Source organism: Brassica rapa, chromosome A09 (assembly GCF_000309985.2).
Source record: "Brassica rapa cultivar Chiifu-401-42 chromosome A09, CAAS_Brap_v3.01, whole genome shotgun sequence".
In the NCBI taxonomy this organism is placed as follows: Eukaryota; Viridiplantae; Streptophyta; class Magnoliopsida; order Brassicales; family Brassicaceae; genus Brassica; species Brassica rapa.
Window position 1 is genome coordinate 39,691,269 of NC_024803.2, and position 24,485 is coordinate 39,715,753.

The 24,485-nt window shown below is 37.1% G+C and overlaps 1 protein-coding gene and 1 long non-coding RNA gene across 2 annotated transcripts; both read right to left on the reverse strand.

Annotated features, from left to right (window-relative positions):
* Positions 1-1,196: 1,196 nt before the first annotated feature.
* On the reverse strand, positions 1,197-9,647 carry LOC103837894. The gene is made up of 3 exons (XR_004451209.1): positions 9,504-9,647; positions 8,956-9,422; positions 1,197-8,882 (listed from the first exon to the last, which is right to left on the reverse strand). It is a non-coding gene; the product is annotated as an uncharacterized LOC103837894 (long non-coding RNA).
* A 2,871-nt stretch (positions 9,648-12,518) lies between these two features.
* On the reverse strand, positions 12,519-13,111 carry LOC103837895 (probable signal peptidase complex subunit 1). The gene has a single exon (XM_009114281.3). It carries the CDS (start codon positions 13,020-13,022, stop codon positions 12,753-12,755), a length of 270 nt encoding a protein of 89 aa, XP_009112529.1. The 5' UTR covers positions 13,023-13,111; the 3' UTR covers positions 12,519-12,752.
* Positions 13,112-24,485: the final 11,374 nt, after the last annotated feature.

Below are 24,485 nucleotides of genomic sequence, written 5' to 3' on the forward strand. Positions count from 1 at the left end.
TTTCTAAAATAGAAAAACTCTATTATAAAAATATACATTCAAGCATTTTTATCTCTATAAGAGAGATTTTTATTTTAGAGAAAATTATAAAAATGTACATAGGAGATGCTTCGTAGAATGAATATATGCAGTTTTATATAATGACGATAGGCTAGGTTTTCGGCTAAAAGTGAAATTGTTAAAGTAGGGGTAGACTTTAGGGGGGTTTTACAAAACAAGGGGGTTAAAAGTAATAGGACAAAAGAAGGAAGAAGAGAAAAGGAACACGAGATTGGACATCAAAGACACCTTTACTTTCATAATCCCACGACCATGACGCATATCTCTTCTATATTTTATTTAATGTTTTGGAAAGCATCGAAAGTAATCATTAAATAACAAGGTCGATATAGTATATAATAAAAAGCTTATTTATCAAACAACCAAACATAATGGATAATAAGATTATTAGAGAAAAAATTAGAGAGAGATAGGAAAAAAAAATAAAAAAGGGATAGTTTTTAGTTATATATATAGTAAGTTTGAGATTTGTAATGTATATAATAACAAATTTCCTTTTAATAAATAGATTAGAAACAAAGTAAAATCTCATTTATATTACAAACAAATTTGGAATGAAAATTGATAACAAGTACGAGTTTCGATTATTGAACTAACTCGCAGTATAACAAATATTAAAATTGTTAAGTTTTATTTTTTTATGAGTTTTTTTGTCACGAATATTTTTAAGAGTTATATTGTGAAAAGATAAACTCAGATTTGAACGGAGTTATTAATTATGTTTTTAGTGAATTTGAAAATTTTGACTAAATCTAATGCTAATAGTTTCATTATTGTCGAATCCATATTAAACTCGTGTGTGACTGGTTTAATAAATTACAAATTCCAATTAAAATTATGTATTATTCAATCATACATATTTATTAATAAAATTAATTTTATAATAGATTTGAATAAATTTGTATATATTTATTTGTTAAAATATGAATACTCGAATCTAAGAGTAAACTTTCAGATTTATAAATACTAGTTAAGATTCATATGTTAGATTTAAAATTATTATATATTTCAACTGATTTAGAAATCTATATAGCATTTACAAATCTAAATACTATAATATAATTGTAAAGTGATAGAAAAACTTTAAATTGACAAAGGTAATAAAAAATATATATGTATATATATACATTATTTTCTGTGTGCACTGATAATAAATATATAAAACCAAAAAAGAACAAGGAAAAGGTGATATAATATATTTACTTAAAGATGGATAAATTCAGGGAATAAAATATAACTCGACGTGGAGGATAAATCATTAACGTGCTTGAAGAAGAAAAAGTCGTCAGTCGTGATTGTGCGCGTACGTGAAGTGGAAGCATGAGGCATCACTGTTAGTGAATCTATCGAAGAACTATAAAAATTATAAAGATGATGCAAATAGTCTGACACGTTCAGAAGCTTTACTCCCGTCATGAATAGCATCTGAAAATGAGGCAATCAGATCTTAACAACACCACTATATAAATATTAACAATATTTTTATTATCTGAATTATTTATATTCTATATTTATAGATTAATACAAGGATCAGCGTTTTTATCTTGGATTGCTATTTTTTATCTGTATTACTATTTTTCTATATTAAAGTAAATCCCAGACTATAGACTATGCAGTTTATTACAAAGTATAGGAAATTCATGTTTCAAGTTTTAGAAAGACGACTTATTACATAATTATACATATTACAGAAGAAAGGCTTACAAGAGATCTTTAACATGGTGCAAGTAAATCTGGTCAAACGTAGATCTTCATAGGACGGTTCAGGTGATGCAGTTACGCATAGGTCTTCATAAGGCAAATAGTATTATTGATTGTCGAATCGTCTATGTAATCTTTTTCATATCATAATTGTAAGATCATAATAAATCAGCGTTAAAAAAACATAAATACCCCACTCATTTATTGTTGTTATTTTTGTAATCTTATAGCTATCGATTTCGGATTTTTATATTATTTGTAATTAACAGGAGAATTTGAATTTATGGATGACAAAAAAAAATATGTTGTACATATGCTTTGTATCCTAAATTAGATAAATACTTATTTATTTGTTCTTTTTAGAAATTACTTCTCTCTCTCTTTTTTTTTCTTACCATTTCTAGATCTTTTAAAGGAATGGAGTAGAAGTTTGTTTTTGTCTTCTTAGAATCTTAAGATCATTTTGTTTTTGTTTGTTGATATCCAAATAAGCTTTCCAGTTCTACAAGATTTTGTTTTGTTTCAATCCAAAACAAAGTTAATCTATATGCATCTTTTCTATTTTTATTTCGGGATTAATATAAATAAATTTTCTGATTTTTTAGGTTGGATTTCATGATTTTTTTTTAGATTATTTAATTATTTATTTCTACCTCGGTTCACTGGATTATTCTTGCTTGATTAGGATAATATTGTGTCTTTTTCTATCATCAATTCTTAACAATGCCGGCTTTTGGTGAAAAGTAAACAAGGGAAGTACATGCTTTCAGCCTTTTGTTTTATAGACGATTGTTGGCTGCCACCATGGTTTGAATCTCTCCGTGGTCATTTTAATTTTTTTTTTTAAAAGAGTTGATGTTTTTGCTTCTAGAGTTTAAATTTATAGAAACGGCTCTGATTCTTAATATGGCAAAAATAGTTTATCGACCAACGACCACCCGAATAATACACTATTCTCGCAGGCTGATAAAAGATGAAAAAGAGGAATAAATATGACAGAGGACAAGTTGCTCAATGGTGTAAGAGCATCTCCAACCCATAACACTATTTTAATGTCAAAACTACACTATTTTGGTGTAGTTTCAACACAAAAAAAATGTTCTTCTCCAACCACAACACTAAACTTCACACTAAAAGTTATTTTATAATATTATATGTATTTAATTTTTTATTTGTTATTTATTTAATTGTACAATTTATTAATAAAATAAGTGAATAGTATTTTAGTGGAGTGAATAGTGTTATAGTGTGGTGAATAGTGTCACACCAAATTTGGTGTAAAATTATAGTGTGACACTAAAATGGTGTGATTTTTGCAGTTTGGTTGGAGAAGATTTTAGTGTCAAAATCACACTAAAATAGTGTTTTGGAGTTGGGTTGGAGATGACCTAATAGGCAAAGGCGCGTGACAGCAGTAACATTAGGATCAAAGTTGGAACTGGTTTATAATCAGCTCATATTTTTTTTGTCTTTTTAGTTAATTGGACACATGTTGCTTTATTTTTTAATAATAATTTAGTTTTGTATGTTGTTCTATTACAATTTAGATTTTCAGACCATTTCAAATTTGATTAATAGAATAAATGATATATACTGATAATGTACAAAGTTAAGAACAAGTAATATTATATATACATACATATATAGATATTATCAGAATTATATAAAATCACACATGTCATGATCATTAGTATCATAAATTAATCATATCTACATATTCTTTAATTAAGTTATACTAGTTATATTAAATTAGATGATAAATAAATTAAAAAATGATATGTTGGAGTCCACAAGTAACACTCGTTTTGGATTTTTGTTTATGATTCCTACCTGACACTATTTTCAAATTAAACTGGGTTTTGCCACTATTCATTTTTTAAAGAAAAACGTAAAAAAAAGGAGAGGGATGCGATGCCGAATTTTGTGAAATTCTTTTTGAAATACTCATTCCGTTTCAAAATATATGATGTTTTCATATATCAATGCACTTTCTCACTTTATCAAAAACTGTGTAGCAAATGATATTTTGTAGTCTGTTTTGTGATTGTTTGAATACCTTTTAATTTATATTTTAATGATATTTTTAAAATAAAAAATAAATTTCTTAATAGTTGTGCATAATCTTAAAACTTTATGTATTTTGAAAGAAAGGATTATAATTTTTCTCTCTTTTTTCCAGTATACTGACAAGTTTGTGAAATCGGGCCCACACTATAGCTTATGCGAAACTAATGAGGAAAACTAGGGGTCCCACCAACCCATGTGACGTGGGACCTTAAACGCATCAAGAAGATGTCGTTTTCTTCGTAGCCAATTGTCACAATCACTTTGTAGATTTAATAATAAATTATTTAATAAAAGAAATAAAAAAACCTCGCAGGAAGGCTAAAGGAGGATGATAGGCACGTGTACGGTCCCCCTCTTGCTACCGCTTCGATCGTCGACAGCTCAACCAATCCAACTGTTCACAGCCGTCCATTTCACCACTTTATTTATCCAGTCATCGCTCGACACGTCGCACACAGGGAAAGATGGAAGAAACAGATTACTACTGTTGACGTAGATATACACATTATCGACACTTTTGTATGTATACTAAAAGTCTAGAATTAAGTTAATTCTGTACCCGGTAAATATAACTAATAATTTGTATCAAATAAAAAGAAAGCAATTAATATTTATACCAAATTGACGAAACATAACTAATCATAGTATAAACTCAAATTTAATATAGGATTACTTATTTGAAACATAACTAATCATAATACAAACTCAAATTTAATACTCCCGCTGTTTAAAAAGATTTTTGTTGTTTCAAAATATAGATGATATTTTGATATTTTAATGTTATTTTAGTTTTATTGAAAATTATATAATTAATTAGATGTTGTAATTATTTTTATAATTGGTTGGATGATTTTTAAATTATGGTTTTTAAACTATTTTTTAGAAAAATATATTTTTTTTTTATTTTTGTACACTAAAAAATAATATACGAAGGAAGTATAAGATTATTTATTTGTTAGACATTTTTGTCTAATAGAAGACATTAGGGACATCATCATGCATGAGAAGTATACTCCCTGTCACACCAAAACATGACCTTTGACTTATATCATATGTAAATGGATAAATGGACGAGCTCATGAGCATTAGATATATTACTTAATATTTTCTATCTTCAGTCTAGCGAGTGTGAAGCTGCAACCGTAGGAGATTCTTTTTAACTAGCCTGGTCATCAATTAAGTTCAAAACAATCTAAGGATCTGAATGGTGACCGCGGAATTGATAATTTATTGTCATTTTGTAACTAGCAAATCGTTGTTCAAAATTTGGTTTGGCAATAAATTATCATTTTGTAACTAGCAAATCGTTGTTCAAAATTTGGTTTGGCAATCTATTTCCAGTGCTTACCGCATATACATGACTTATTTATCATATTTTCAGAATGACAGTAATTAAGAGAGTCCCTAAAATCATCCGGGTGGAAGAGTTTCCGATAAACCTATTAATTAAATATTGATATTACTTGCGAGAGACTCACACGTTGAGAAATTTTAAATGCAAAAGTTGTAAAATTTTCTTATTTTAGATATTTCTCGACTCAAAGACAAGAATCGGTTGCTAGTTTTTTTTCGTAATTGTTGAGACTAGAATTTAATATTTCTATTTTTAGAACAGAAGACCTTACCAGTATAGTTAACATTTTTGGGTATTGACTTTGCTACAACGCTTAGTTCTTTAAGATATAAATATTTACAATAGATTTATATTTATTATATTTTCAATATATACTTTTATCGGCTCTTGGTGACAACTATGGTTTAAATTAATACTAAAGATTGAACAATTTTGTCAAAAGAAAAAAGAATAGGAAAGGTAATTGTACAAATAAAAATGGTACAAGATGATAATACAAATACAGTTCCGATTGGTAACACTACAGTAATAGGAATACAAGATGATAGTACAAACCTGTGCACGGGAGTTCTTGAATCCAATACGGTTTGTTGAGTATTATTTGTTGGATATGCTAAAAGTGGTATTAGAGCGTTCATGCTGGAAACGATCAAAATATTGATGGGAATCAGTGATAGAACAGAACTCGCGAGATCTGGAGTTCATAGACGAAGTGTAAGGTTATTCATCTTGATCAATATCAATCGAGGTCAAGCTGAGTATTCTTAGATATAAGGGAGGTAAGGGAATGGAGAATGCTCTTCAATATTGGTTTAGTACTAGAGTTTAAAATGTAAAGAAGTAAAAGATAGAGTTATATTTAACTAAGGACTACACCATGATGTAAACAGGCTTTTTTTATGAATCAAATTTAATATTCATTCAAAAAAAAAAATAAAAAAAATATTTAACTTTTTAAACTGAAGATAAATTTAAAATTTCTTTATTGCCTGTGGTGTTCCTTGTTCTTGTGATTTCTTGTATTTTTTCTTTATATTATGTGAATGAAAAGAAAACAGGATAGTAGGCAAGGATGAGTCCAACATGGTAAGTGGTTATTTTTAAAAAAATACTCATTTGTTATACAAAGAATATTATTTTAACATTCTTCACACAAACTAAAAAAACATGTTAAAATTCATTTATATCTTTAATAGTTATATTTATTGATTGTTTATAGTATAGCCAACTGTTACCGTGATGATAAAATGTAGTTCTAAATTTAAAATATTTTATATTAAGTTAAAATATGTATCGTTATTCAAAATTGTAGAAACTATATAAAATAAAATAAAATCTGTATAACAAAATATATTAAATAACAGTCTTACAAAACAGCAAAAAAATAACATAAAGATACGTATATTAGAGTTTAGTGATATTTTATAAATAAACATTTAACTGTTTCATAAAAAGTTACAAAATTCAACAGTATTCCAAATCATTTTAGACACCCGTGCTTTCGGCCCCACTTGTAGAAAATAAAATGTTCAGTAAGAAATATCATATAATAAGGATCTGCCTAAATTCAAAGATGGTTGTATATTTTTTCTAAAGATAAACATATAAAGCCTTGAAGTCACATTAGTTTGTCAATTAGAAAATAGAAGATGTGATCGTTCACAATGGTCCTTTCGAGTTTCAAGGCTTTAGTTCTGAAAATTTCCATATTCTAATTTAGGAAATTTGGTATTGTTGTAAATTTTCTCTGAATAGTTTGTACTTTGTAGTTCAATTCGAATTACAAAAGAAAGTTACGATCAATTATTTAATTACAAATATCATGTACGTAGTAAAAGATGTAAATACAATCCCAAATACCCGCCGAAGGAGACAGCTTATGCGGCTTATATCGGCTTAAAAGAAAGCTGGTATACTTTTTTGTCTTGCCTCGAATGAAAAGACACGTGTCGGTATTGCAAGTGGTCCTGAAGAATAGTTCGAGTCAGCAGCTGTGCGACCTATCTCTTTTGCAGATATTCAAAGTCAAAAAATTCGGCCTTTTAATTAAAAACATTTTCACCAAAAGGAAAAACTTAATTGCTGGCTGAAAAAAGAAGAAAACTTTATCATATGCATCTGTCTTCACATCTGCACACAATAGGTTAGTTTGTGTAAGACACAAAGGCATTTTTAACTCTATTCTATTTTTCTTTTTAAAATAGAGTTTAGAGTAAAATTAATTTAATAATATTTTATTTTATACTCTATAATAGCATAAATTTATTTTTTATTCTATATATAGAGTAATTTTTTTATTTTTTGTTCATCATTCTATTTTCACTTTATTTTTCATTCTAAAATAGAATACTATTAGAGTAACTAGTGGTATTCCGGCGCTACGCGCCGGGTTCGGTTATTTTTTTTTCTTAAATAAATTTACAATTAGAATCTTAATAGTAAACAAAATATGTCAACTTTCAGGAAAGTTCCACAAACATGTAAATAAGATTTCGATGGAGAACACTACCCCCACCAAAAAACTACAAAGCTCGCATTAACAACCAAATGAAAACAAAAAAAAAAAGAGAAAAAAACAAATCGATCTTACAAAAGAAAAGATGTAAATTGTATCACAAAATTAAATGATACAAACTTCTATCATTTATTTGTAAATGATACAAAAGATAGATCCACCAAGATCGTACGTAGTCTGCCAAATATAACTTAATAGATGGTCTCTCTAGGATAACAAAAAAAAAGTTAATTACGATATGGTAAGGTTAATACTGGAGTCTAAAGCCATGAACCTGCTGCTGTTTTTAAAATGTGTGGGATTGGTAATGTTTCGGTTAGAAGTATTGGGTTAAGTTCGGGTATTGATCGGCTGTATTTCATAGTCCCGTTAACAGTGTTGTGTTTTAAGTTTTTTAAAGTGTCATTCATTTGGCTTTGCCAATTGTGGGTGACCCTTTTTGTAGTGGAAAACTATGTTGTTAGTTTTTTGGTCTCTTATGCTCTAGTGGTTTGATAAATAACTTGTCTGTCAAGTAATATGTGAACCTTTAACTTATTTTGTTTCAGCGAATTGATGTATAATATCATATTTCTTTGACTGTTTTGAAGCATTTTACAGTGGATGTGCAAGAGCCTGTTCACATCATCCCATCTGCTAAGCTGATTGTAAACCGGACTGCTTCTGAAGACTATAAGGAAGCTCATGGGATACACCAGTGGCGGAGAGACGACCAAGAGTTGGTTTCCAACATTTATTTGTTCAAATAGCTCACAAAGGTTGATTTGTTTTCTTTTTTTTTCTCAATTACAATGCCCTTTATTTTCTGATTGAAATTTTGTGAATGAAGTTACAAAAACATACAGAAAATATATTTTTGCATTGAACTTTTAAGAAAAAGAAATATATATATAGCCTTCGAAATCATTTTTACTCATATATCTTCTACAACTTCAAAAACCAACTACCAAAAGAAAACCAAACTCCTAAGAAAAGAGTGAGCAAATTTGGTAGAGAAAACGGACAAAAAAAACCATCCAAAGTAAAGTAAGCAGCTTGCTGCTGCACTCAGCATGCGATTCAGCATGTGCTCGCAACTTCTGCAACACCGTTTTGTTATATCTCTTCAGCCACTTCTGCTATCACACTGGTTTCCTTAGATTTGTCTTTTGGTGTTGCCTTTTTGTCACTGGCACTAAAAGATTGCTGAAAGATAAACAATCTCCATCAGATATTTATCTAGATAAGAGCACCACACTATGAATTTTGTTGTTTTTACCTGTCTTTTATACAGCTGGTGTTTCTTTTTCCCAGTCTTTGATTATATTTTCACAATTCTCATAGAAGACAAAATCATTGAGTATGCATGTCTTGTATGCATGTCTTGCTCACATGTTCCTTAAAAAATTTGATTACTTTGACTCCTTGCTCTATCTTTACCTGCCCATTTCAAAATCCACAGAAACTAAAATTTAATTTTTTTTCACATGACAGAGGGAGAAACTAAGAAAGGAAACCAGAAGACTCTCTGACCTCCTGTGTATCACGGCTATTAGTAACAGGCTTGTTCTCATCATTCTCAAGTGTAATATGCCTCAAGGAACAATTCGGGATATCTTTAACGATGTGACACTTAACAGGGAAGCAACCAACCCACTTGTCCTGCTGCCAGCACTCCGCCATCTGGTTCTAATCAACTGGTCATACCATCTCCGCTAAACCAACAAACTGCCCACTTGTGTTTACCTGTTACAAAAAAAAATCATTTCTTTTATATCCAAATCGGAACCAAATCAAAACAACCAAACTTTTGCCAATTTTACTTACAGAGAAGATGAGAAAAACAGGGCAGGAGGACTTGTCTCCAGCTGCTTCGTTATACGCAGCGTTAAGCTTCTTGTTGCCATTAGAGGTACTGGACCACACATTATATTGATGCTTTTGTGAATATCATCATCGCTATACGATTTGATCACAAAGAGCTTCGCGTTGGTGTAGGTATTAGAGAAAAAGTCTTTCTTGTTGTATTCATTTGAAAAAGTACTAACCCGTTATACTTTGAGCACAAAGCCTTCCTAGAAAGCGAGAGCTTCTTCGTTGTCCCGAGATAAAGATCCTCAAGGGAAACCTTCCGAGGGTGAACAACATCTTCACCACGCCTCTGCCTCTTTCCACGGCTGCTGCCACCGAATCAAAACCAAAAAAATCAAACCTTTATCATATATTCAAAAGTCAAAAACTCTTCTCAGATTGGGAGATGAGAGACTAACCTCCGAAAGGGTGTCCACTACCACCACCAAAGAAAGAGGAGAAGATATCAAAGGGGTCATGACCACCGCCTCCACCACCCATTCCTTCCTTGAGCGCATCCTCACCGTACAGATCATAGATCTCACGCATCTCTGCTTCGCTGAGAACCTCATAAGTCTGAGCTAGCTCCTTGAACTGCACAGAGACGAAACCAGTTGACCTAAAGCTCGCGAATTTCAGATCTAATTACGAAGATTTAATCGATCGGACAATCCAAAGAAAGAAAAAAAGAGGGAGATGGAATGAAATCATTAAGAACATATTGATTGTGTAGAATTGGCTCGATTACTATTCGGTTTCTTTTCTCTTCAATTGGAGAAGACGAACTGGTGGAGGTGAAGCGAAGCTTCATCCTTCGACGTGTTTCTTTGTGTGTTTTGTGTCCAGTTGGACCAATTTAAAAAGCAATTGTGAGGCCTGTCTGACGTGGACGATTAACTGGTTCTGATTGGGCGAATATTTTTGAGGACGTGGTGTTCTCTGGATACAGAATATACTGCTTTTAGTATTGTGATATTCAATTTTATTATAGAGTTACTCTATTTTAGAAGAAAAATAGAATAAATTATTGGAGATGGGCTAATCCAATTAAAAATGAGTTATTTATATCATATAGATAATTTTTACAAAATTAGTATGATATTTTTCAAAATCTAATGGTATACTTTAATAAAAACCGGTGTTAGCAAAAAGCTGGTGGTCAATCTTAAAAAAAAGACTGCTGGTCTATTTCAAGAGAAAATTTGTGACTATTTCATACTATAACATTCGAAATATCGTATAAACTATAGTAGTATCGGTGATATATTTCATCAAAATTTGAAATGTTATACTGTTGAATTTCGAGTTAAAGGTAATTAATCTTCAAACAAATTTTCTAAATCCAACACCGAGGGAAAGTTAGCATATATACACTTTAATATATGGAATGATAAAAATAAAACTAGTATATAAGAATCAAGGAAGAAAACGTAATGTTGACAAACTAAAAAGAAAACAAAGGAAAAAGATGAAAGGAGAGTCGCTTTCGCTCCGGTGAGGTTTGTCTCTGAACGGCGACGTCTCGTGCTTGGTAATGTAGTTGCTGTCTTCATCAATAGTGTCCGCTTCCCACACGCTACACCAAGATCGCTCTTTCGTAGCCGTCGATTAATTTGAGTTTTGACTTTTCGACTTCATTATTAATTTATTATTACTTGTTAAGAAATTAGAAACCTTCGAGAAAAAGTACACGAAAGTATAAAATTGTAAAAATTTACCATAATTTCTTAGGAGAAATAATTAGCAGTTGCTTTTAATTTTCCATCTATGCGTATTTTTTGCTTAAATGCGTTTGTTTTTTCACGCAGTGCATACGTATTATATTTATTTTTTAGTTTGAGTTGGTATATAGATATTATATTTCTTATCGTTTTGAATATGCTTTTTTTTGCCTCTACGTTGCGGAGTATTTACTTTTATTCCTGCTTTGCATTGTTCATACAAATTTGCTCACGAGAGTTAAGACTTAAGATTGGCAGATAAATAAATTCGTCAATTTTGGCAAAAAAAAAATCGTCAATCCCAAAAAGTGCCGGTCCATGTCTCAGTGAGCAACAAAGCGTAAAAGAAAATGATGATTATTTGAGGTTCTACGTCAGAGTCAAGTAAACGTACGTGCATTCTGATTTGTTTATATCATATCTTACCTAGAACCGAAGGAGAAAAAAAAAAGTATGGGAACATGCAATTATGCTGCTTAAACCTGGCCGTAAAGAGTCTTCTTGGCTTTGGTATTTTGATTTTGCGGACTCCTTTTATCTCTTTTAAACCTGGCAGTAACTCTAAATTAGGAAATGCTGTTTCTTTTACTGGGCTGTGATATTGTAATTGAGCTCTTAGCTTAACACTGTGGCTTGATTATACTGAGTTTGTGGCGAGAGTCTTATTGTGTGTTAGATCATCTATTTGTATTCCATTGATCTTGCGTGTAGTCTTGGCCATCCCACGGTCGTATGTGATCTATGAATTTATGGGTAAGTATAAATAATCCTTTTGCCTCCTCATCTCCACTATTATTCCGAGTCTAAATTCTAAAATGGCGAATCTTGGCAGGAAGTTGATGATTTTGGCCGGTGGTTGAACTATGACAAAGGAAATAGAAATCTGGTGCATAGAAATGGCTTTGATCTTGTCATAACTGTGACAGTGATGATCTTGTTGCACATGAAGGATCTCATGTTTACATCTGAATGTTTAAGCAGCTTGTTGATCCGAGGGAAAAAGTTCAAGAAGAGGAGTAACTTGTTCTTCTGCTACGTACTCTTTTAGCTTTTGATGAGTAGAGTGGCTTAAGGGTGAGACCATTCTTTTAGACTTAGACACAACAGTATGCATCTTTTGTTAGGCTCTTATCTCTCTCTCAATCACTCTTTGGACAAGTGCAAACGAACAACATGAGTAGTAAATAAATATACCATTGTGCTTATAGTATATGAAAGTTAGGTTCACAAATGTGAAGATGGTCAAGCTTTTTTGAGGTTAAAAGATCAGTTAGGAGCCAGACACTGTTTCTACTTCGACAACACATACAACCTCCCGACATGAGCAAATCATAAAGACTAGCATTTATCAGACAAGCCTAAATCGAAAGCTTCTAACTCATTCATCACACACAATGTTACCACAAATCATAAAAAAAGTAAATTCCTTTTAATCCATTAAAAAAAAACCAAAAATTCATTTAATTATCCGCAACCCCGAGAGAGAGAGATTCATTGATCAGACCTACTTCTTGGAGAATCTCTTCTTGGCGACGACTTGCGGTTTGGCATGCTTCTCGGCTTCGCTCGGATCCAACCACTCGAGAGGATGGCGATTGTAGAACGGCCAATTAGGCACGGTGACCAGCGTCGCGAGAACGACACCACCTGCGTAGATCAGCATCATCGTCCTGAACGACTCCGTTGCGTAGCCGACGACCACCGCGACGACGCCGGAGATCACCAGTAAGATCTGCATCAGCTGCTCCACCACTTTCTGCCCTTGCCAATCCATTTCTTAGTTAGATCCTTTCGATTCCAAAGAGATCTCCACTGAACAACGATGAAGAAAGAGAGACTTTTAATCAATTTAAGACCTCGAAGTCGGTTTAAGATTAAACCGGAACGATGTGATGATTTAGATTCGGTCAGGTGTATCCAACAACCGGGTTGACAATTAATTGGGCCTTTGTATGATTAGTTAGTTACTCAGCCCATTAGAGAACCTCCCCCCAACGTGTCCTCACCTTGTACACTACTAGTAGTAAGCATCATTTTTTGTTACAATGATTTCAGACCAGAACCCTCATGTTCTTATTAGGATGCTGAAAAATCTTGATCTATCGCTTGTTGAGCCATGAGGGGTCAGTGGAATCGCCACTTCAAATTAGTTGTATAACCAGTCAGATTTCACTGATTTTCTTGAGGTCCCTATGACTTAACTGACATGGAGAATGTTTGTATGTGTGTGTTCTAGTGCTGGAACTAGGTTGCTATCGATGGCTGTGAGAGAAATCGGAAAACCCCAGTGATTCAATGTGAAACACCCGTCCCTCCCCATTTCCAACCAGGGTTCCAGGGCGCGGGGTTTAGGACACACATATCTACTTTTCCGACATCTCCGTGTGTCCCGTTTCTGGTTCCATGAGTTTCAGGTGCATTTCCTTCCTTACCGTCGACATTTCCATTTATAGTTCTGCAAAAATAAGAGAGGGAAAAGAGGGGTGAGTATTAATACTCAGCGAAGCGATTCTAGACCAGTCTCCCCCATGAGCTTTTATACTGCTCAATGCGAAACGAGAACCGACTAGTCGCTACACACATTTCTTAACCAACTATTAAAGTTCATTTCACAAAAACAAGCAGTGCAATGAACTCAGTCATCGCTCAATTCACACAATTCGGTTTATTATTTAAGACTCCATTCATCCTATAACTCTAGGACCTACACAGCTCAAGCGGACCAACCCTCCCCTTTCTTGCTGCGTTCCTGTGGAGCCGCCTGCCCTGGTACACTCGGCATCCGGTTCCCTTGGATGTAGTCTATACCCTTTGCAGTGTATTACGGCCCCTTCCCGCCAAGACTCGGCGTGACTCAATCTTACCGGCGCCTCTATTCTTAACCTGCCGTTTTTGAATGCTACGGCCGCCGCGTTTTCCCATACTCCCCACCAGTCCCTAGGTGGTTCGTATACCATTTCTATTCGTTTCCATACTCACCACCAGTTCCTCGGTGGTTCGTATTTCAATCACTTAACTTTTCCTTTTTCTTTTATCATTTCCTTTTCCTTAAACCCTTAGACTCTTTATTACTTTCCTTTTTAGACGCCACCCGTTCTCGGTGTCACACTCAATCCATTTAACAATCATTCATAGTTATCCTACCATTCATCTAACAGACCGGTTAACAGTTCTCTTATTATCCTATGTTCATTTCTTTATAACCATCCTAGCTCTTAAACACAACCACAGATCTTCAACCAATCAAACAATCAATCAATCATCAACACACCAGTTTATTTAGAATCTTAAATCAGTACGAGAGTTCTAATGCAACATGGTCTAACAACCTAACAACAACCAGGATCTACTCAATCCTAGATCCACATTCAACAATATAGAAGAACATGAAAGAGATCTGGGTAGAACACCTCACCTTAGCCTAGATCTGGATCTGGATCTGAGATTAGGAGGTAAGAGAAAACGGGATCTGCGATCTATGACACCACGCGGCCACCACCACCACTCGCGGCTGCTCACGGCGAGGAGAGAGAGACGCGGCCGAGAGAGAGAGAAGGGAATGCGGAGAGGAGAGAGAGAGAGACGCGGCGAAGAGAGAGAAGGAGGAGAGAGGCGGCGCGAGGAGAGAGAGAGAGTCGATGGCTAGGGCTTCCAGTCTCCGGGAATTCTCCGCAGGGCTTCGCTTCTAGATTTTTGATGAGAGAAAAGAAGAAGTGGAGGCTTTCTTTTATAGGGGAAGAGATAGGGAAAACCCTAGGGTTTTCCAATTTGGGCTGGAGAGGACCCAATAGCATTAAAATTTTAAATGGGCTGGTTTTGGGGTGTTACTATTCTCCCCCTCTTATTCGGAATTCGTCCCGAATTCCAAATCCTCAGTTCGAACTTAACATCCCAAAACTGGGGTGAGTTTCCAAACACAATCAAGGGAAGCACGAAATGACATCCTACTTGCTCAAGATCATTTAAAACCAACAATGAATTTAATAAATGAAATGGAGTAGGACAACAACGAATAATTAGGTCTCAAGGTATCGCCAAAATCCGCGAATAACCTTATAACAAGAAATGAAAAGCTAAAACCAATACGGAAGGAAGAAAAACCGTGTCCTACTCCTTCTAGCTGACTCAGAAATCACATCTAGCCACTTCGTACTGGAGACTTCTGCTCCCCTTCTGGCTTAGGACCAGCCATGCGGCCACTCCCTGTCGACGACGCCGGCTCCTCTTCCCACGCTGAGTCCTCCGATGGATCCTCCTCCACCTCTACGTCCTCCTCAGAGCTCGAGATGGCGACGACCCGACGAGCAAGTGTCCGTTCAGCCTCCATTGCCTGACCGGCCATCCGGTTCACCAAGGCGAATTCCCATGGTTCCAACACACCAATCAGCTTGCCCCGAATCTCCTCGCGGAGTCCTGCCGTATACCACCGGCACCAATCCTCCGCTGTCTTGGGCTTGCATCTTTTGGCTGACTCCAGGAATTCCTCTGTGTACTCCCGGACTGAGCGCGGTCCTTGCCTGGCCTGCGTCAATGTTCCACATCGACATATTCCGGTTATTCTCCTCAGACTCTCTGCATCAATGCTCGGAATCTTCCTTGGGCGTCCCCGCTTCCTCGTTGGTACACTGTCCTCCATCCGGATCGGTCCCGGACCTTCCCTGGTCGGCCCCATCTTCCTGGGGCGCCCTCGGCCCCTTGTGGGCGGCGTCGTGTCAACTTCTGGTGCAAACTGGAAAGTACCCTGACCCTGGTACAATCGCCTGTACTCGGCTGCCCGTTGGAAATGGGGCATCAAAATCCGACGCCTCACGGTCGTTTCCTGGATGGGGGCGTTCGGCGGCTCCGCGAACTCCACTTCCTCTTCGTCTGGGAAGAGTGCAGGTACCACATCGCCCCAAGCGTCAGGGTAGGGCTTGCGGGCGTAAGCCCTTGTCCCTTTTGGTCCATAGCGCATGCGTCTTTCTCCGAGCTCGTGACGCACTGGTGAAGACATCCTGCAGCGTAAAAACAAAGACCTGATCAGAACATAGTAGTAGTCATGCATAGATGGCAGTTTTCAATCAATTCTCAAGCTAGAGCTGCTTAAACAGACAATATCCCCGGTGTGGTTCTTATCATCCCTTTTTGCCCCAAGATGATCCTTTTTACAGTCAACCCTTTTCCCTAAGAAGATCTCATATCCTTATTAGCATTTTGTATTCTGCTCCAAGATGACTCTCCATCATCCTTTTTACCCCAAGATGATCCTCCTTCATCCTTTTTACTCCAAGATGATCCTCCATCGTCCTTTTTACCCCAAGATGATCCTTTGCTTAATTACCCCAATTCTGGAAGCAGTTTTCTCCTAATGTGCATCCGACCGTCCCTTGGCCGCCCCGGTGTTGCTCCTTCCTTGTCGGCGGCCCACGCCCTGGTGGTGGGGCCCACGCCCATGTTTCTTCTTTTTTTTTTTTTTTTTTTTTACTGGGAACAAGCTTCACTGTGATATCTGAATGCCAGAAGTCCATTTCTTTGCAGGGTTTAATCCTTCCGTGAAGCTGCGCACGCCTCGGCCTTGCGTCCGTCTCTCCTTCCCAGGCCTCCACGGCCCGGTGTGGGGCGGTGTCGTCCGCGAGACGCTTCCCTCCAGCTCGAATGTCCGGCTTTCCATTACCCCTTTGACTTGGCGTGCTAGGCGACTAATCCCTCTGTATACTTGCCTTACAACTCCTTGTTACCCATTCCTGAACCTCTGAAACTCCACTACACCGCAGTACGAAGACTTTTTGTTAACCCGATCTCGGCCGGAAACTCTTAGCTGTTCAAATTCTCCTTCAACATTAGCTATGACGGTCGAACAGAACCATAAGGGAAATGGGCAATGGTGAGAAATGCTGATCCCTTAAGTTAGTATTAAGGGACCTTAACCTGGCTCTGATACCAATTGAAACACCCGTCCCTCCCCATTTCCAACCGGGGTTCCAGGGCGCGGGGTTTAGGACACACATGTCTACTTTTCCGACATCTCCGTGTGTCCCGTTTCTGGTCCCATGAGTTTCAGGTGCATTTCCTTACCGTCGACATTTCCATTTATAGTTCTGCAAAAATGGGAGAGGGAAAAGAGGGGTGAGTATTAATACTCAGTGAAGCGATTCTAGACCAGTCTCCCCCATGAGCTTTTATACTGCTCAATGCGAAACGAGAACCGACTAGTCGCTACACACATTTCTTAACCAACTATTAAAGTTCATTTCACAAAAACAAGCAGTGCAATGAACTCAGTCATCGCTCAATTCACACAATTCAGTTTATTATTTAAGACTCCATTCATCCTATAACTCTAGGACCTACACAGCTCAAGCGGACCAACCTCCCCTTTCTTGCTGCGTTCCTGTGGAGCCGCCTGCCCTGGTACACTCGGCATCCGGTTCCCTTGGATGTAGTCTATACCCTTTGCAGTGTATTACGGCCCCTTCCCGCCAAGACTCGGCGTGACTCAATCTTACCGGCGCCTCTATTCTTAACCTGCCGTTTTTGAACGCTACGGCCGCCGCGTTTTCCCATACTCCCCACGAGTCCCTCGGTGGTTCGTATACCATTTCTATTCGTTTCCATACTCACCACCAGTTCCTCGGTGGTTCGTATTTCAATCACTTAACTTTTCCTTTTTCTTTTATCATTTCCTTTTCCTTAAACCCTTAGACTCTTTATTACTTTCCTTTTTAGACGCCACCCGTTCTCGGTGTCACACTCAATCCATTTAACAATCATTCATAGTTATCCTACCATTCATCTAACAGACCGGTTAACAGTTCTCTTATTATCCTATGTTCATTTCTTTATAACCATCCTAGCTCTTAAACACAACCACAGATCTTCAACCAATCAAACAATCAATCAATCATCAACACACCAGTTTATTTAGAATCTTAAATCAGTACGAGAGTTCTAATGCAATATGGTCTAACAACATAACAACAACCAGGATCTACTCAATCCTAGATCCACATTCAACAATATAGAAGAACATGAAAGAGATCTGGGTAGAACACCTCACTTTAGCCTAGATCTGGATCTGGATCTGAGATTAGGAGGTAAGAGAAAACGGGATCTGCGATCTATGACACCACGCGGCCACCACCACCACTCGCGGCTGCTCACGGCGAGGAGAGAGAGACGCGGCCAAGAGAGAGAGAAGGGAACGCGGAGAGGAGAGAGAGAGAGAGACGCGGCGAAAAGAGAGAAGGAGGAGAGAGGCGGCGCGAGGAGAGAGAGAGAGTCGATGGCTAGGGCTTCCAGTCTCCGGGAATTCTCCGCAGGGCTTCGCTTCTAGATTTCTGATGAGAGAAAAGAAGAAGTGGAGGCTTGCTTTTATAGGGGAAGAGATAGGGAAAACCCTAGGGTTTTCCAATTTGGGCTGCAGAGGACCCAATAGCATTAAAATTTTAAATGGGCTGGTTTTGGGGTGTTACACAATGTTTAATGTTCGTTGTGTGTGAGTAAGAACTCCACATGGGTAAAGCTTATGCAAAAGTTTTCATAAGAACTAGTTAGCCAAGTACATTAACTTTGTCATCAAACAATCCAATGAATCATACATGTTTTACGTGCTCACAATTTATCGTTATAAGTATATTATAACAATTTGTTGAGCATGTTGTTATATGCAACTTCAACTTATGTTTGTTTTGCAAATGGTAATAATAACACGTGTCTTCACAATGGAGTATTTTGTGTTCTGGTTTTGGGAAACAACTGTTCTAGGCTCTGTATATACAAACACAAAATTTACACTTTACAGTGTCTCTAACCGTTTTAGTGGAGAAAAGAGATTTGATATGATGATAGTGATGTTAAAAAAAATTCCTTGACGATTCAAGCAACTCGTTATCTTTTGTTCTAACTAAAACCTGGAGAAAGAGAAAAGTTACTGAGTTTTGTTGAAGAGATTGCTAATGGTACTTTTATGACTTGTTTGGTAGGCTGAGATTTTGCTGTGTCAACTGGTCACTCCGCATTCAAATAGCTCAAATATTGTGAACAATCCAAATTCATATTTGTAGTCACTAGTTCGTTCATGATCACTAGACAACAGATTGGTCATGATCCAAAAAGCAGCAAGACCAGCATGTATTGTAATTCCCTCATCCATAAGCCAGCAAGTAACCAATATCCATTCACTTTTGGCAAGAGGTGCAGAATAATTATCCCAAGTAAGGAAGTATAACCAACAATCCATACCACCAAACTGTATTCCCAAACTGAGTGAATCAGATTTGTTGGTTATTATAAGCCGAAAACACACCATCACATAATCTCTAACTAAAAGCTTATAATCGTTTATATGTAGGGCAATTGTCAATAATAGCACCTTTTAAAGTTTATGTCTCAAAAATAGCACTAGAAGGAGAAAGTCACAAAAATGACATTCATTAAAGGGTAAAATATCCCTAATACCCTTGGTTTAAAATTAAATAAACAAACAAAAATAAATAAAAATAATAAAAAAAAAAAAAAAAAAAATTATAGTTTCAGATTCGAAATTTTTATAATTTTTTTTTGAATTTTTTTTTTTTGAAATTTTTTTATATTTTTTTTTCAAATTTTCTTTTTATAATTTATAAATACTTTTTAAAACTGTTTTTAAAATTTTAATTTTTTATTTTAGTATTTATTTTTTTATAAAATTTTAAACCCTAATTCCAAAACCCCACCTCTTAACTCTAAACCCCTAAGGTTTGGATTAATTAACCCAAGGGGTATAAGTGTATATTTACCTCTTTAATAAAACCTATTTTTGTGACTTTGAGCCTTGAATGCTACTTTGGGAACAAAAACTTGGTTTGGTGCTATCTTAGTCTTTTTCTCTTATATGTATGTCACATCATATTAATTATTTAATTCTATTAATTTGGTAGAAATCTCAAGTATATGGATTTATTTGAAGTCTAGCTCTCAACATTTGTTTAATCTCCAACACTGAAGTATTTGCTTAATATGCTTGTTATATGTTTTGGGTTTGGATGTTTATATGTTTTTATTAGGAGTAACATTAGGATAATGACATATTCCCATTATTCCTTTAGGATAATTACCATTTATCTTGGGATATATTCCTATTCTTGAGATGTCGTTGATGTATATATACAATGTAAGGTTTAACCTAAGTCAATAAGAAAGTCGAGTTATCAAGTTCTCAATATTCTACATGGTATCAGAGCATAAATTTTTCTGAGACCAAAGTTGAGATTGTGAAGAAATCGTTGGGTGTTTTCAAGACCGGAGCCCCATAGTTCAAAGTTGTTTCTTGTGTGAGAATCAGCAGTCATGGTTGAAGGAGACAATTCTCCTAAAGATAAAAGCGAGATGTCCAAGGTCAAAGGTGTTGAAGCCGCAACGCCATACTCTCTTCATGCCTCCGATAATCCAGGAGCTATGATAACGTCAGTGACGTTAACTGGAGAAAATTACAGTGAATGGTCGAGTGAGATGACCAACGCTTTGCGAGCAAAGCGCAAATTAGGTTTCGTCGATGGCTCTGTTCCTAAGCCTGCTTCAGACGATACCAACCTGGAGCTTTGGCTCTCTGTCAATTCCATGATCGTGGGGTGGATAAGAACGTCCATCGAACCTCGCGTACGGTCCACGGTGACGTTTGTGCAGGACTCGTACAAACTTTGGGAGAGTCTACGTAAACGTTTTTCGGTTGGCAACAAGGTTCGTGTGCATCATCTGAAGGAGCAGCTCGCGTCGTGTCGTCAAGAAGGAAAATCTGTGATCGATTTTTTCGGACGTTTGTCTAAATTGTGGGAAGAACTCGATATGTATCAGCCACTTCCTAATTGTACATGTTCTGCGGCTGCAGAGATAGAAAAGACCAGAGAAGCAGAGAAGATGCATCAGTTCGTAATGGGATTAGATGAAAGCCGTTTTGGCGCGATCTGTCAAACAATCATCTCATCCGATCTCGACATGGATATAGGAGAAATCTATGCGAAAATTGTTAGAGAAGAGCAGCGCCTCAACTCAGCTAAAGACCGTGAGGAGCAACAAACTGCTGTGGGTTTCCTCGCTAAAACGGAAGCTGATCAAACAAGCTTGCGTCCCAGCGGTGGAAGAAAAGTTCCTCAATGCACACACTGCGGGCGTTGAGGTCACGAGAAATCAGGTTGCTGGCAAGTTATTGGATTTCCTGACTGGTGGGAAGAACGTCCACCAAACAGAGGAAGTGATGGAGGAAACAGAGGAGGATCTCGAGGTGGTAGAGGTCGTGGATCTTCCAGCACTGATCGTCCAAGAAACTCTGGTGCTCGAGCAAACGCTGCACACGCCACAACATCAAACTCATCTTCATTCCCAGAGTTTTCAGAAGAACAGTGGAGGGCGTTGTCTCAGAAGATAAGTGAGAGGACTCGCGCACCTTCGGACAAGCTCAATGGTAAGCTCAGACACGGTGACTTAATTCTAGACACTGGCGCGTCTCATCACATGACAGGAGACAGCTCGTGGCTAGTTAACATCTCGAGTATATCACCGTGTCCTGTTGGTTTCGCAGATGGAAACAAAACCTATGCGACTCATATTGGAGTTTTACCATTAACAGATCGCATTACTCTTGAGAATGTTTTATTTGTCCCGAATCTCAACTGCTCATTGATCTCGGTTTCCAAATTGTTGAAGCAAACAAACTGCTTCGCGTTACTAACTGATACGTTGTGTGTATTACAGGACCGTTTTACGAGGACTCTGATTGGAGCCGGTAAGGAGCGAGATGGGGTATATTACTTTCAGGACGTTATGGCTGCAAGAGTTCAATGCATAACTAATCAAGCTGTTAGATTGGTAGATTAGTTACGTTGGCACCAAAGGCTAGGACATCCGTCGTTTTCAGTTTTATCTTCTTTACCTTTTGTGATTTCGAATAAACAAGCTTTCCCTAGTCCTTGTGACACTTGTTTTAGGGCAAAGCAAACAAGAGAGGTTTTTCCGGATAGTTTAAATAAAACTACTGAGTGTTTTGATATGATTCATTGCGATGTCTGGGGCCCTTATCGAAATAAATCCTCTACTGGAGCAGTTTACTTCCTCACCATCGTAGATGATTATTCTCGAGCCGTCTGGGCCTATCTTCTGCTCGAAAAATCAGAAGTGAAAACAGTACTTCAGAATTTTTTTAAGATGACTGAAAAGCAGTTCGAAAAATCAGTAAAAGTTGTCAGGTCAGACAATGGGACAGAGTTTACATGTCTTGCAAAATACTTTAGAGAGAATGGTGTCGTACATCAAACCTCCTGTGTTGGAACGCCTCAGCAAAATGGGCGTGTTGAAAGGAAGCACAGACATCTTTTGAATGTCTCACGAGCACTATTATTTCAAGCGGGACTTCCTGTCAAGTTTTGGGGTGAAGCAGTTATGACTGCAGCACACGTCATTAATCGGACTCCAACAAAAGTTCTTCAAAACCGGTCACCGTACGAGTTGTTACATGGGACCAAACCGCCGTACGATCAGCTGCGTGTCTTCGGTAGCCTCTGCTACACACATCTTCGTTCTAGAGATAAAGACAAGTTCGGTCATCGTAGTCGACGTTGCATTTTTGTTGGGTACCCTACTGCTCAGAAGGGCTGGAAAGTGTTTGATCTTGAAAAAGAAGAATTCTTGATCAGTCGTGATGTTGTTTTTTATGAAAATGAGTTTCCTTATATCACTAGATCCAAGGACTCTATTGAAAATCGATCTACTGTAACTCCTGCAGTTGCATTACCAGATGATGATTGGGAACCATCACCAGTCACCAGTTCGAACGACAGGGGGAGCATCACATCAGTTGCTGAAAATAGCGACGCTTCCACCACGGTTTCTACACAAGTCTCTACTTCCGCTGACACTACTATTTTAGTCAATGATCTTGTGGATACAGAAGACCATTCTGAAACAGATCCAGCTAATGATCCTTTAGGTACAGAGGAACTTACAGCACCTCTTACAGAACCCATTACACCAACTACAGCCTCTCCAGAACAGCTTGGTCGAGGTCAACGAGTTAAAGCGCCACCAGTCAAATTTCAGGACTACATTGCCTACACTACAGTTTGTCTTCAAGATACCCCACTCGCTCAACAAAGTACCGCTCGGACGTCCTCGGAAACAGTCTCAGGTAAGACACCGTATCCTTTAGTAGAGTATCTCACTGACATTCATTTTTCTCCGTCGCATCAAGCCTTTGTTGCAGCTGTTACTGCGGGTGAGGAACCAAAACGCTTTGCTATTGCAATGAAAGACAAAGTTTGGCGTGATGCTGTCACAAATGAGGTTGTAGCACTTGAAGATCAAGGAACATGGGATATTACAGACCTTCCTCCAGGAAAAGCTGCCATTGGTTGTCAATGGATATTCAAAATCAAATATAATGCAGACGGAACAGTTGAAAGACACAAAGCACGACTGGTTGTTTTGGGCAACAAACAAATCGAAGGAGAAGACTTCAAAGAGACATTTGCACCAGTTGTTAAAATGACCACGGTTCGCAGCCTTCTTCGTATTGTTGCAGCTAAGAAATGGGAGATTCATCAAATGGACGTGCAGAATGCTTTTCTTCATGGAGATCTTGAAGAAGAAGTGTATATGAAGCTTCCACCAGGGTTTGCTCACTCTGACCCGAGCAAGGTTTGTCGCCTGCGCAAGTCACTGTATGGTCTTCGTCAGGCACCTCGCTGCTGGTTTGCTAAGTTGTCTCAAGCACTCATAAAATTTGGTTTTATACAGTCATACTCTGACTACTCTCTATTTTCATATACCAAAGATGACTGCGTGATCAAAGTGTTAGTCTATGTTGATGATCTGGTCATCGCAAGTAACGATCTTCCAAGATTAATCAAGTTCAAAGCTTACTTAAGCCAATGCTTTCGTATGAAGGATTTGGGAAAGTTGAAATATTTTCTAGGCATTGAGGTTGCTCGGTCCGAAGAAGGAATTTTCTTGTCTCAACGCAAGTATATACTGGACATTGTTGCTGAAACAGGACTGTTGGGGTGCAAACCTGCATCCACGCCCATGGAACAGAACCATCAACTTGCTGCCGATGATGGACCACTATTCGCCGACCCCAGCCAGTATCGTCGGTTAGTTGGTAGACTGGTCTACTTGTCAATCTCTAGACCGGAGTTATGTTACTCGATTCATTTGTTGTCCCAGTTTATGCAGAAACCTCGTCAAGCTCATTGGGATGCTGCTTTACGAGTGGTTCGCTTTCTTAAAG

What these genes read in the sequence shown, in the direction of transcription:
- LOC103837895 (XM_009114281.3), bottom strand. Translation starts at nt 13,022, where the DNA reads ATGGATTGGCAAGGGCAGAAAGTGGTGGAGCAGCTGATGCAGATCTTA.